Below are 13,969 nucleotides of genomic sequence, written 5' to 3'. Positions count from 1 at the left end.
TATCTATTGTGACAGTTGTTAATTGCCTGGTTTGGTTTGAACTCTTCATGCCCTCAGTTCTTCCAGAGATGAGAGCCTATATTGGTATCAGAAGAAAATTCTATGTGTTCTTACTTGAATTCCAGCTCCTTCGGGCACTGTGATCTTCCAAATGCAATTCAGATTGTTGTCATAAGGCTCAGGATAGCCAGGGGACAAAATGGTCCCTTTGCGCTTAGTTAGAATTCCTCCACAGGGCACTGGAAACAAAGGCATAAAAATGTGGGAAGAGGTTCCCCTGTATATCATTCATCACAGCAGGGATAAGGTTATAACTAAACCTTGCAGAATTGCAAACATGATTGATCTGAACAGTTTTACAGTATGATTCTATAGTTCAAGATGGCCTCAGGAAAAGAAAACACAGCATTACACCCACCCATCCTGGCTTGGATGATATTGTAAGACTCTTAAACTGTTCTAACACATCTGATATATACACACAATGTCTGAATCTGGCATGTACACTCAATAGGTATCATCCACTTCTGCTAAATAATACATTCAGGTTCTATATGTGGAATCAATGAGAGTAGGATTAAGGAATGGTAAAATGTACCGTCTATTGCAAGGCAAGGCTCTCTCCAGAGTTAACAGTGCAACCTTAACCACATCTACTCAGAAATTAGTCCTACTCAATTCAACATGGCTTATTCATGGGGTTAGGGTTGCAGTGGACACTCTTGGAATGGGGGACATCCCCAAAGATCTGATACTGCTTGCTAAGGAGAGGTGAGTATGTTTGAAAGACCAGCTGTTTGTTACAGTCACCCTGCTACTTAGAAGGTGTACTGAATCCCTGAGACAGCTGTCTGCCTTGGGAAAGTGTAGTCTACAGCCCTATAAAAGTTCAGTCTAAGGGATGAAGGAGCAGAAACACCAAGGGGAGCAGACTTAAAGAAGGGTTTGTCTCTCCCCAAGCTGCCTCCCCCTTTGCAACACCTAGCTGAGAGAAGCTAATCATTATCTGAAAGGAAATCAATCAATCAGTCAATATTTTATTTATTTACATAATCTATATGCCACATTGTCATTATAAATTTATGTCCTCAGGTTGTCTAAGCAGACTCGTAAGGAAAAAAGAAGTACAACTTTTATTGAGCCACTAAAAAGCTGGTAATTGTGAGAAAAAAGAACAGATGAACAAATAATGTTGTTGCTATTATTTTCTTTGTAAATAAAATCCATGACCCAGAAATCCTAGTGAATCATTAGTGTACTTCTCCAAGTTAACAATGATGATGATGATGATGTATGGCCATCTTTCATGGATTCTTTAGCTGTAATTCCTGCATTTGGGGGGGGTGGACTAGATGATCCTTAGAATTCTATGAAAGTATATTAATTTCCCTTACGAAACCTGGAACCATTGTTTCCCCATATGAAAGCTCCAAGTCCTAGCATCCTTTAATAAACTGTATACCTCAAGATTATTTGGGTAGGGAAATTCATTGGATATGCTTTAAAAGCACAGTGTGGAGCTGCCCTCAATTAATATAGTTTATACACAGACTTACAGCACAGCCCTAAGCATGTCTACTGAGAAGTAAGGCCTGCTGAGTTTAATGTGACTTGGACCCAGTTTGACTTGTATAGGTTCACAGTCTTAATATGATCAACAGCATGGAATACAGAATAGCCCTCTGATTAGCTAGGGTATTTTATTTTAACAGATTAGTCCTGGGAAAATTTGGCATTTCTTGTTCAGCTTTGAACCCATTTATGATGCAGGTTTCAGTCTGAGAATTCAGTCTGAGATTAAAAGGCAGTGGGGCCTGGATCTAGGTCAAAAAGGGCTTCTTGGAGATGTAATGAGCCCTCAGGGCTTAAATAAAATTTAGCCTATTTTTTCTGCCACAAAGCAGCTCCATTTTTTTAAAGCAGACTTTGCTGGAGTCCAATGTACTTTTGTCAAAATGGTAAAGCCCACATTTGTGTAACACACAAAATAAATAATGACAGTAATAACAGACATAAACAGAAAGAACTCATAAGGGCACCACACTGATATTTGATGCTAAACATGAATGATACTTGCGGTCAAGAAACTAGACATTCTAATATAACCACATTAGGCTGTCATCTAAATACAGATATTCTGCTGGTATTATAATGGCTTGGAGAAATGATTGATGAGAAGTTTTATCAGTACCATTAGCAGCCCATGCATCACTCCGGTGGAACAACATTATCAAGTCCTTGAGCTCATTTCATTAGATACAAAAATGAACTTGAAGAATATGTAGAAGAAGGAAACTTATCTGAGTAATGAATGTGGGAGCTACATTTTGTAGTGCATATAACTGATAGAATCTGTCAGGGACTACATGAATAAACTAAAGGTCAGTGTCACTTAAACAGTTTAAATAATTACTGGTAAAAGCCGGAGCAGACAGAATGACTGATAGCTGGTATCTGTAAGGAAACATTGAGGCAGTTTCTACAGAGCTATGGCAATTTAAAATGGTCATGGCTAGCATTTCAATTATTAACCTGATTTTCTTCAGAGCAGTTTTAAGCTCATGCATATTTATGAGCTAGATTAGAAGAGTGATGTGCACTAATGAAGAGCAACTACCTTCCTTGGGTCAAATTAACTTTTGTAATTTATTTTATTTATTCAATTTATAAGCCATCCCATAACAATCGTTCTGTGGGCTGCATGCGAGTAAAATTGGCTCCAAGATTAAAATCACATTGTCATTTTTAAAAAATTCTGCAAAAACACAAACAAGACAAATGTCTTTAAAATAGAGACCAAGATATTAAACAGCACAGCCCTAAAGAATTAAAGCAAAGGAAAGAAACGGCAAAAAAAAAAAAAAACCCACCATACTGCTGTATAATACTGCATAATAAAGCTGATGCAGATGTTTTGGACTACAACTCCCATCAGACGCATCAGGCAAGTTGGCTGAGGCTGATGGGAGTTGTGGTCCAAAACATTTGGAGCAACCAAGTTGGTAAAGAGTGGCCTAGAACAACGAAATGGTGTTTGATGCTGGAAAGACATGTAAGTATTTAAATGACCTGGTGGGCCTCCTTGGGGAAGGAATTCCACAACAGGGGTGCTACTGCTGGAAAGTCCCTTTCTTTTGTAGTCACCCAGTGTACTTAATTTAATCAAGGCACCTGAAGAGTACCTCAGCCAATGATATCAACACATGAGTAGGTATGGATACTGAGGTCTTATAGGATGGGTTTAAATTTTAAAATACTAAAACCAGGCTTTGAGATCATAAAAACCCTTATATAAGATCCTCCCTCCTCTCTATTGATAATCTGGTTATTTATTTATTTAGAAAACCAGCTAATAAGAATTGTCCTCATTAAGAAACAAAGCAAACTTTCAAATGTTGCATACTCAGAAGAAGTGTGTAAACAGGTCAAAGCAGCTTAAGACAGAATATAGGCTACTGAGAAACTATGGGCGATGGTACAGGAATGTAGAACTAATTCGGTCTCCTTGTCTTAGTAGTGATGATGGAATGAACACAAGAGCAGGGTTGGGCAGTCGAGATCTTAGGTAAGGAGTCTCTGAAGCAGAGTTCTGAGTACATTAGGAGCTGCAGGATCAAATGGAAGTCCTGCTGTGTACAGAGACGCCCACTTCACTAGTGCATTGACACCATTAGATTTAACCCAGCAAAATCTTGGAAAATGTAAGTGCCATAGACAGCAATAACAGAGCAAAAGGGTAAACAAGTGTGTGGGTTGAACACACTATTTAGAGGAATTGCAACATTTCCCTGGAAATGTGTGAAAATGAGGTGACATTTTCAGAATCCTGTGAGTTTAGTGATTCTGTGTAAACGGTATTTTCTAGTGTGAGGGTTCTCTTTAGTGATAACTTTGTATAATTATGCATATAATAGAAGGCCAGTAAGGCATGGGTGCTGGCAACGGTACAGGAACAAATGTGTCAGTATTTGATACAATACTTCATTAGACAGTAACTAGACCTTTACAAAAATACAACTTTTAACTACTCACCAACACATGTAGGAAGGGAATCATTCCACTGTGCCAACGCATTGGGCACCGTGTCACATCTAATTGCTATTGATCCATAGAGTATGTAACCTGGATTGCACTCAAAAAGAACCAATGAACCAACCGCAAACTCATTTCCAATTCTTTTCCCAAATCGTGGCTCCGGCACCGAACTGCACTGGGTTGCACTTGTTCTTGGAACCGCTAGAAACCCACAAGAAATGGCATGTACTGATTCATAGTGCAAATATATATATATATTGCCTGCGCAAACATTTAAAATACATTTAAAATTAGGGCTTTTAAAAAATCACTTTGATGCAGTTCCTGAATGAGTGTATATATCAGTTTTCTCTTATATAATAAGGCCTATTCTTATAAACTTAAAAAGTTCTGATTAGATAAAAGAGCTGTCCCTACGAGCCCTTTGCAAAATCACGCTGGGAGTGGACTGTACATTAGTTGGATAAAAAAACCTGTGATACATTATTGAACTAATATATGAAGTTCATATTGTTGTGATTGATAGATATTTAAATGTATTGGCTATGGTTTTATGAATATATGACCTGTTTGTCAGATCAGTATTCAAATTTTATAAAAGACTGAATTACAGTAGCAAATGTTGACGAGCAGTCATTTTAAGTGCCTGAACCATAAAATGGTAAATAAAGTAAATGAAGTGAAATGACTTAATAATTAATAGCAAAATTATTGATTTAGCTCAGGGTAATACGCTGTCTAAATTCACAATGATACTGAAATATGTATTTGAGTGGCAGGCAAGGCAAGGTTGAATATGAATAGATCAGATTATAAGCAAAATGGAAAAGAGGATTCTCCCAGTTTCACTTCAAGTTTGCAAACCCTTCATAGCTTTTCTACAGATTTTCTACAGATTTAAGTTTCATGAATGGTTATGTCTTCTTAAACATGCCAATAATAACCACAGGGATTCAAAATACATAAGGTATAGCCAGTGCTTTTTTCTTTAAAAAATGTTTAGGGGTACTCTCATTTTGTCTCAAGAAAACCACCATTTTATAGTTCAAATTGGGAAAAATAAATACAGTAAATGGACAAAAGTACAAAGATTCACAAAATGTTTAGGGGTATGCATACCCCTGCATACCCCCAGAAAAACAACAACACTGTATATATCAACCAGATTGTATTTTCCCTATCAATATTTTATATTCTTAATCTCTGTTGTGTTGGATACAGTTTCAAACTGACTGGAGTTGGGTTTTTTTAAAATGTGTGTGTGTTTTAAAGAAAGGTCTTAGAAATGAAAGGGAATGTGAAAGATTAGCACTGAAGCATATCTGAAGCACTCATGTTTCATACCTTGATAAACAAAGTGAAATCCTTTAGCTGTTATGGGTCCAACTGAAGTAAACCGGATGGTAATCTGGTTCCCTGAGCTCAAGGGAAGGGATTCTCCTGTTAACAAGAAAACAAGCATTGTATCTCAGAAACAGGTGGTTATTTATTTATTTATTTTTGCCAATATTCCTAAAATACTGTTTGCATTACATCCAGCAAACGTGTTATTTTAAATCCTATTCTCAGTGTTAGGGTCCTTTTGGGTCTAACTTGATATTCTGTCAGGTTCATATTGATTGACCTAGACATAAAGTATCACAGTTGATTAATTACATTTTGTAAGTTATTACCTTTTACAAGTGGTGTTTCGGAGAGGGGATATTTTGCTAACACAAGCCATTCCTCATCTTTCTAGCAAAGATATCAGTGTCTTAAGCACGTATATCCAAGATTTTTCTCACTTCTGAGGAATGATTACATATTTGTATAAGAAAATATTTTAGAATTTTAACCCACCCACATTAAAGAAAAAAAATCAATATCAACCATCTATCCACCAGAATATCTGGCACAAATCTTTACTCAACAAGCAAGGAATGTATGGTTTTTCTATGATGATATACCTGAATGGGATCCTGAAAGAGAAGATAATAAAGACGACTGTTGAGTTGGGCCATCATATACCTCAACCACGTCATGGAGTGATGTCTGGAAAAATACAAACTGGCCAAAAACCACTAAAGGAAAGATAAAAAGAAAAGCAGGAAATTAAATTGAAGGAAATGGATTAATACCAAGTGATACTTTGATAGCAGTTACCATTTTCATACAATATCCTAAGAGTAATGAACCATTGTTTCTTCTGATCCAGCTGTCATGTTGGTTCTGTTGGGTAGCTTCTTATAGCGATAGAAGTCTGCAGATTCTATGGGAGCAGGCCAGCCAATCTGTGGGGAATGAGTCTATCGGAAAGGACCACAGAAGTGGATGTCATCAAAGTACCGCTACAACCACAACCATGACCACCAGATTCCTTTGGAGACAAAGATTCATTTGGAGTGCCTGACCTTCAGTTTTCTGCCCAACAAGAGCCAAATGTAAACAAGGAATAAAAAAAAGTAAAGAAGAAGTCTTTCATAGAAACCTCTACCACCTCATGCCCTTAGCAAGCTGGGTACAAAAGCATTAATTTATAGCTGATTAGTCTATTGGAAGTTTAATTAACTTCAGCATGATTAATGTTTTCATCAAGACTGTTCATTTGGACCCTGAATCAATTTCCAAGCCCTCTTTTATCTTAGAGTCTCATGATGAGAATGCAAGGGGTCAAATAGCAGGAGGCGGGAGAAGAAAAAGAAAAGTTATGTGAACCACTTTGCTAGCTCTGCTAGCTCTGACTGGTTGGGAGAAACCCCAGAACAGAGTTAGGGAGAAAGCAGGGAAGCCAAAGTTTCCACCAGCAAAAGGAAACTTCTTGCCCCATTGCCCTTGAACTTGCGAGTTCAAGGACAACACTGTAGCTTCCCAGCTAGTGACTCAGTATGGGGGAGGGAAAAAAAAACCCTAGATAGAATGCTCGTGCAAACTCTTCAATTCTCACATGTTCATTAAAGCCCCAATAGAAAGCTGAATAGGACTATTGGTATCTGGTTTCTTTTTCTCTCCAGTCTGTACATTTTCCTGCTCTGAACATCTGTTATTAGCATTTACATGCCCATAATATCATTGCCTCAGGGGAAACAAGCATCAAAGACCAGCTTTACTCACAAAGTAAATAAATGGTTTCTATGATCTTTCTACACCTGTTATAATGAAAGTTTGATAAATGTTCATTGAAGTTAGGTCCTATCCCACAACAAGTTAATGCTTCCAAGCTACAACAAACAGCCTGAATTTCAAAAGTCTTTTGAACTTCATGGAGCTTTTGGAGGAGGGGTAGAAGTGTCAGTTCATGATCTGAGGACTCTGAAAGACATAGTTCTAAACTGGAAGCCGGTGTGAGCAGTTCACCATTTGGATAGACTTCTTGGGAATGTTCCTACACTGAGCAGAAAAGCCATCTCCCAGGACTGGACAATCTAGTAGACACCAGAAATTCAGGGACGCTGATTTAATTAAAAAAGTCAAAAGTTCAGATTTTACAAATGAAGTGTGTGGTGGTGGCGGTGGTAGGGAAATAGTTACAGAAAAGAGTACAGTAATAGCAATAATTTTATTGGTCTCAGGACTCTTTTCTGTACTCTGAAGACATGTCAGGAGTTTGTCAAAGAAACACACACAGAAAGAGAACAGCCTGAGGATAATTTTATGGCTTTGTCATAGCACGCCATTTCATTCCTGAACACTTAATTAAACAATACATATAAGAAGAGAATTATCTTGTATTATCCATGCAAAGTCTATCCCACATGTTAATATTAATATCAAAGTGTAGCATATAAATTTCCATGTAGGTTCTACAACTCTATACACTGGACTGGACCGAAGACAACATTTTTTGTCTAGAGTGAAGATGAGAAACTTTAGAGCACAACATATTCCCTTTGTTCTTAAAGGGGATCTTAAAGCTTGTAAGAGTAATTATAGTGAATGATAGCTTTGGTAGGTATCTAGTTTTTGGTTTTTTTTAAGTTTTTTTTTTACTACAAAGGCCCTTCTTCATTGCTCTCCTATGAACCAACATAATTGTAGTCATGCACATGCTTCTCTTTTTCTCCCTTTTTCTCCTTCCCCTTCAACAATATCTTGAATAATGAGAGCAGCATTATATTTACATTGCATTGTTTGATTCTCTGTTGGAATTGTCGTGGTTTCCAAGACAATTTCCTTTCCATTATTTCTCTATTTCATTCTTATAAATATTCCATTTTGCTTGATTGCTCTCAGCCACTCAGCAGATATTTTCATCAGTTGCTGTTACACTGCTGAATGTGGGGGGAAATCATATCGATGAGAATCTCCCTTCAGTTTCTAAAGAGAGTTACCCTTATAATTTGATTACCTTTTCTAGCTGTCATAAGGCTCTCACAAATGGTCTCACTGACATCATGAGAATGTGTTTCAGCTATTCTAGATTTCAAAATACGTCAAATATAAAGAAGCAATAAATGGTGAAAATCTTCCTGGTCCACAGAATGTAAATGAAGAAATCAGAAGAAGCATATCACCTGATGATGCCTTCAGTTGTGGGGACAATGTTTTCTAGGAAATATGTTACTGTATTATCATCAGGGGGGATTCTGATAGAGAATAGGATGATGTGATAATTGTGGGATGTAAAGCTGCTGTCAAGTACAACATTAATACAGTGGACATGTTAGGGGATGTTTTGTACCACTCAGAAGAAGACTTCCTGTTTCCTCCTGAGCTGGGACAGACTTCCACTACATGTGACTTGAAGAGGGTGTGATCTGTTGTAGCATATGGCCTCCATGTTCCGATCAGTGTGTGTTCTCCATTTTGTATGTTGCTGTGTGTTGGGAGAAGTGACTGCTTAGTCGCAGTCACTTGGGACTAACTTCTTTATGGAATAGTTCCAGTTGTTATGTACGGTAACCTAAGCTTGCCTTCAGGGATGTGTCTGTGATAACTTTTATATTAAAGTTAATCAGATTCTCATGTCTATTTTTTTAAAAAAAGGATCTTACCAGGAATCTTAAGTAGTGAGGCTCAGACGAGCCAGCAACAAGCTAACCACTGTGTAATTTAAAAGGGGGGACGTTTGGAACTCTGCTAGATTATGGAACTTGCTAGCGCAAGTTAGGAAGGATATCATTAAATAATATATCCTCTCCTGCCTCCCTAATCATCCCCACAAAGGGTTATTGGCCCCAGAGTTGCATATTTTTGTGTAATTTTGAAGGATTGCAAAGGATTGTAATACACCAAAAAGTATTATTCTGAGCGTACTTTCTGTTACACATGGTTCTTTGTTCCATTGTGTAGTGGGGATTATGTTGGAGGTGGTTTTTCTTCTGGTGGCAGACGACAGAACCACGAGACCACGAGACCGGTGTAAAACACTCAAACAAAGGTTTTATTACAACTATACAAAAACAACAAACACAAAGCGTGTGGGTGTTCTCCTCCACAGGCAAAATTCAAACTGCGACTTCTTTTCTTTTATACACATCACCAGCTGTGTCTAGTCAGCCTAGAAAGCCACACCCAGAACTCACAGAAAAGGTTCTTAACGTTACAATCCTCTTTTCTGTTTCTTTGCAGAATGACTCCTAACAGGTTAAGCAACCCCTCCCTTCCATCAGGGTTCATAATTACCTAAGGCAGTGAATATCTATTTTGTATTTTTGAGGTGGCTAGTGTAGATCAGGAAATCAGCCCTGAGTGCTCACTGGAAGGACAGATTGTGAAGCTGAGGCTCCAATACTTTGGCCACTTCATGAGAAGAGAAGACTCTCTGGAAAAGACCCTGATGTTGGGTCCATGGGGTCATGAAGACTCGGACACGACTAAACGACTAAACAACAACAGTTAGGGCCAGCGTGATGGGGCGTGTTTGATGTTGTGCATGGGACATTGTGATGTCCTGAAATCACCCATGTGAGCATCGCGCCTCCTTCCCTAAGTCGGGTGGAAGCTTCCCGGGCTTTGGGAAGAAGGCACCAGACTCCACTGACCACACGCCACTGGATAATATAGCCACATCTACAATATATATTTAGTATAATCCCTAGTCCAGCCTCATGGGAAGCAGAAATCCTCCCCCTCCTTTTTTTGTGTGACAGGTAGACAACGACGATGGGTTTCCCCAGCCACTCTGGGCGGCTTCCAGTAAAATATTAAAATACAATAAGAATAACAATATCTGCCTGTTTCCATGTACAGTGGTACCTCTGCTTACGAATAACTCTACTTACGAATGTTTCTACTTACGAACGGAGCTCTGTCCGCCATCTTAGATGTGGTTTAGATAGGATTTTTTCTACTTACGAATTTTTTCTCCCAATTTTTTTCGACTTACGAATGTGCGTTCGGAACGCATTAAATTCGTAAGTAGAGGTGCCACTGTATACTCAAACGGGCTCTGCTCCTTACTTTGACCACTGCCTTGCCCTCTCCCAAGTATGTAGCCAATTACTGTATCACATGTTCTAACCTATCAAACACCAACACATTAAATAATGGGGGGGGGGACGACCATATATAAAACCATCTCTACACTATAGATCCTCCAGCCTCCCCAGTTTTATTGATTTTAGGAGAGACAGTGAAAAATACTTTTTAAGACTTCTTAACGAAGTCACTTAAGATGATTTTTAATTATCAGAAAGGACTAAGTTGGATCTTATATAATTGCAGCATCAATTATTTGTCTCCACCACAAATAAGGACTTCTAGCTCCACACTTTAGTATCACCCCCGGTTGCTCGGGTTAGTCCTTCCCAATATATTTGAAGCCATGAGGAATATATCATGTCACTGCATAGCCTGTTGATTGGTTACACTTTGCATACCAAATTCACTTCAAGGCCTCAATCTTCACAGGCTTGTATTGAATTGACCTGATGGATATGTTTGTTCATGAACACCCACAGAAACACCATTACTCTAGGAGAGATCTGTTGTTTCCCCCCCTAAGGCAAGCCTTATAAACTAAAGCAAACAACTTAGAATTCAATCTTTAGCTCGGCCTACAACCAGCACAAATCAAATATTTAAAATGCCCATGAACAATTCAAATTCATAAATGCCAGAGTGTGTGGAATTTATCTCAGAGCTTATTTATTTCGTTATTTAAATATTTATAAACCCACACTTCCGTAGGAAATATAGGAAAGTGTTGTACCATATAAATACATAATACAATAATAATAACGTCAGTAAAAAACAATGAAATGTCATTCCAAAGTGTTGGTGTTTTTTAAAAAATAAATAAAAAGGATGGATTCCAAAGGCCTATCTGAACAGCCCAGTTTTTAAAAGGCTTATATAAGAAAGTAGGGATGACTCCCGCTGGACTTCTATTGACAAGGAGTTCCACAGGGCAGGGTTTGCCTCACTACATGTGCAGTCTCTGGTATAGGAACATAGGGGACCACAGAAAGTGATGCATCAGAAGATCTCAGTTGTCATTTACTGTGCTGCAATGAAAACAACTTTTGTAATAGCATATGTTAAAGCTGGCACATGATATCTAAAGATCTTTTTACAGTGCTTAAAGAACTCTATATGAAGTCAACAGAGCCACTCAGACTGATGCTAGTGCAGATGTTATCTAGAAAGAAGCATTAGGAGTGTGTGTGTGTGTGTGTGTGTGTGTGTAAAATTATATTCCACTCCAGTTTATTCCTGTTTTCCCTCAAAGTCTTTTTTAATAAAAACAATAACAACACATTACTCTTTTAGGCGACAGAGGATGAGATGGTTGGACAGTGTTCTCGAAGCTACGAACATGAGTTTGACCAAACTGCGGGAGGCAGTGCAAGACAGGAGTGCCTGGCGTGCTATGGTCCATGAGGTCACAAAGAGTCGGACACGACTAAACGACTAAACAACAACAAATGTATTTGCAGGATCCACAGTGGAACCCGGGGGGGGGGGGCGGACAGATGACAACTTATATGGGATCAGCCCAAAGACGTTTAATGTCTATTCATATCTGCACTGAGAGTGACAACAACAACAACAACAACGGCAAGAGAGTTGGGGGAAATTATGACTGCCATGATGTTATCCTCCAAAGCTAAAACACCCACTGAAATGAGCTCAGGTTTAATCACTGGGCATCCTTCTTTCCCTAGCAGGTTGAAAAAGCTCAAGAACACTATTTAGAGACAAGCATCTAACTATACTATATTTGCCTTTTGCTGCATGCTGGCATCTGCATGCTCAGTATGACAGAAATCGACTTGGCTGAGTGGACTTTGATGTCTTCAACAATTGGTGATTTAGAAGCAATTTAAGGCTCTCATACACACCCTTTACCTTGGAAAAACACAAGATAATGCAAAGCTCTTAAGCTGTCATCATTGCACACCTGTCTGAAAACAACATAGATGAGGAGGTAAATATTTTCTGAAATATATATTTTCTTCCCTCTTGGCTGGAATCCCAAAAACCTCTTCTCAGCCTATGACTTCCACTCAAGTAAATATTCATTGATTGTTCCCCATCAAGTCCTCAATGGGCAAGAAAAAAAAGTGGATTTTAGTCAGTGTGGCTGCCTTTCGGCATTTGGAAATGCTCCTTCAGCTTCTCTAATAGGTAAGAAGCTTCAGGCATGCAGAACTTGCCCGAACTTAATTTCCTTAGGAAGGATGTCACAGGAGGATTTTCGTGTTTTAAAGTATTCCACTTTAATTACAAAAATACAGTTGAGTCCAGAAGGAAACATAGCCTAAACATGCAAAGCCAAAGTCTACTGCTTTCATATCTGATATGAGAGAGGAACAGCCAGCACACAAAAAAATAATTTCAGATGACAGATCTCAAACTCAGTTCTATGTTTCTGGGAATTCCAGACTGATACAATTTTCTGGTGGGATTCAAATTCAGCAAATTCACAATTCAAGCTGATTTGGAGTTCTTGCACTAGAAATCCACTTTCTTTAAAGGTGGAGTATTTTGCAATAGGGAAAGCATGACTGTACCTTATGAGACCTGCCTGGTCTATAACAGAACAATCCTCTCCCCCAGCCGCTATGTTGCTCCCCTCAAAGTTGAGTTGGGGAACTAGTTGGAGTCTTAGTCTTGTCTGGGTAGCAAGTCCTAGCTAATGTGTTGAGTTGCTGCTTTGATATTCATAGATCAATAAAAATATTAAAGTTATCCTGACCCCCGCTGCTTTCTGGGATTAGGTCAGAGCCGCTGCAAGGTTTCTTCAAACAGTGATTACCCTTCCCAAACCAATGGGATGCTACAGATAGTGCCAGAAAAATGCAGTGGAAAATGTGGGATAACACTCGCTTTGATGCACTGCTCACCTAGCCTCCCTGCATGCAAATAAAAAATGAATGCTTGCTTATTTATTTATTATTTAAATGCAGTCTAATCTCCATGCAAACAAAACAGGATAAATGCTCAATAAACAAATCATCTGGGAGCCTTCTGTATCCCTAACCACTATATTGTTCTTTTTTACACTTAGATTACAATATATTTAAAGGTAAAGGGTAAAGGGACCCCTGACCATTAGGTCCAGTCGTGACCGACTCGGGTTGTGCGCTCATCTCGCATTATTGGCCGAGGGAGCCGGCGTATAGCTTCCAGGTCATGTGGCCAGCATGACAAAGCCGCTTCTGGCAAACCAGAACAGCACACGGAAACGCCGTTTACCTTCCCGCTGTAGCGGTTCCTTTTTATCTACTTGCATTTTGACGTGCTTTCAAACTGCTAGGTTGGCAGGAGCTGGGACCAAGCAACGGGAGCTCACCCCGTCACAGGGATTCGAACCGCCGACCTTCTGATCAGCAAGCCCTAGGCTCAGTGGTTTAACCATAGCGCCACCTGGGTCCAATTATTATTATTATTATTATTATTATTATTATTATTATTATTATTATTATTATTGGTTTTCTTGGTTTACAAAGATATGTGCAATGTCTCTCTTAGCATTTTTACAAACCAGTTTCTTTTGTTGAGACATTGGTGA

At 38.8% G+C, this 13,969-nt stretch overlaps 1 protein-coding gene across 1 annotated transcript in view; it reads right to left on the bottom strand.

Moving 5' to 3' along the window:
• CSMD3 (CUB and Sushi multiple domains 3) overlaps nucleotides 1–13,969 on the bottom strand; it is a 584,303-nt gene that overhangs the window by 100,512 nt on the left and 469,822 nt on the right. Inside the window, exons 33-36 of the mRNA XM_060277658.1 lie at nucleotides 5,982–6,095; nucleotides 5,380–5,475; nucleotides 4,033–4,236; nucleotides 115–239 (exon numbers count right to left, since the gene is read on the bottom strand). Coding sequence (XP_060133641.1) covers nucleotides 115–239; nucleotides 4,033–4,236; nucleotides 5,380–5,475; nucleotides 5,982–6,095 — 539 coding nt within the window. The remainder of the gene's footprint in view (nucleotides 1–114; nucleotides 240–4,032; nucleotides 4,237–5,379; nucleotides 5,476–5,981; nucleotides 6,096–13,969) is intronic.

The sequence above is a fragment of the Zootoca vivipara genome, chromosome 8, assembly GCF_963506605.1.
Source record: "Zootoca vivipara chromosome 8, rZooViv1.1, whole genome shotgun sequence".
NCBI lineage: Eukaryota > Metazoa > Chordata > Lepidosauria > Squamata > Lacertidae > Zootoca > Zootoca vivipara.
This window is presented reverse-complemented; position numbering and strand designations above follow the sequence as displayed.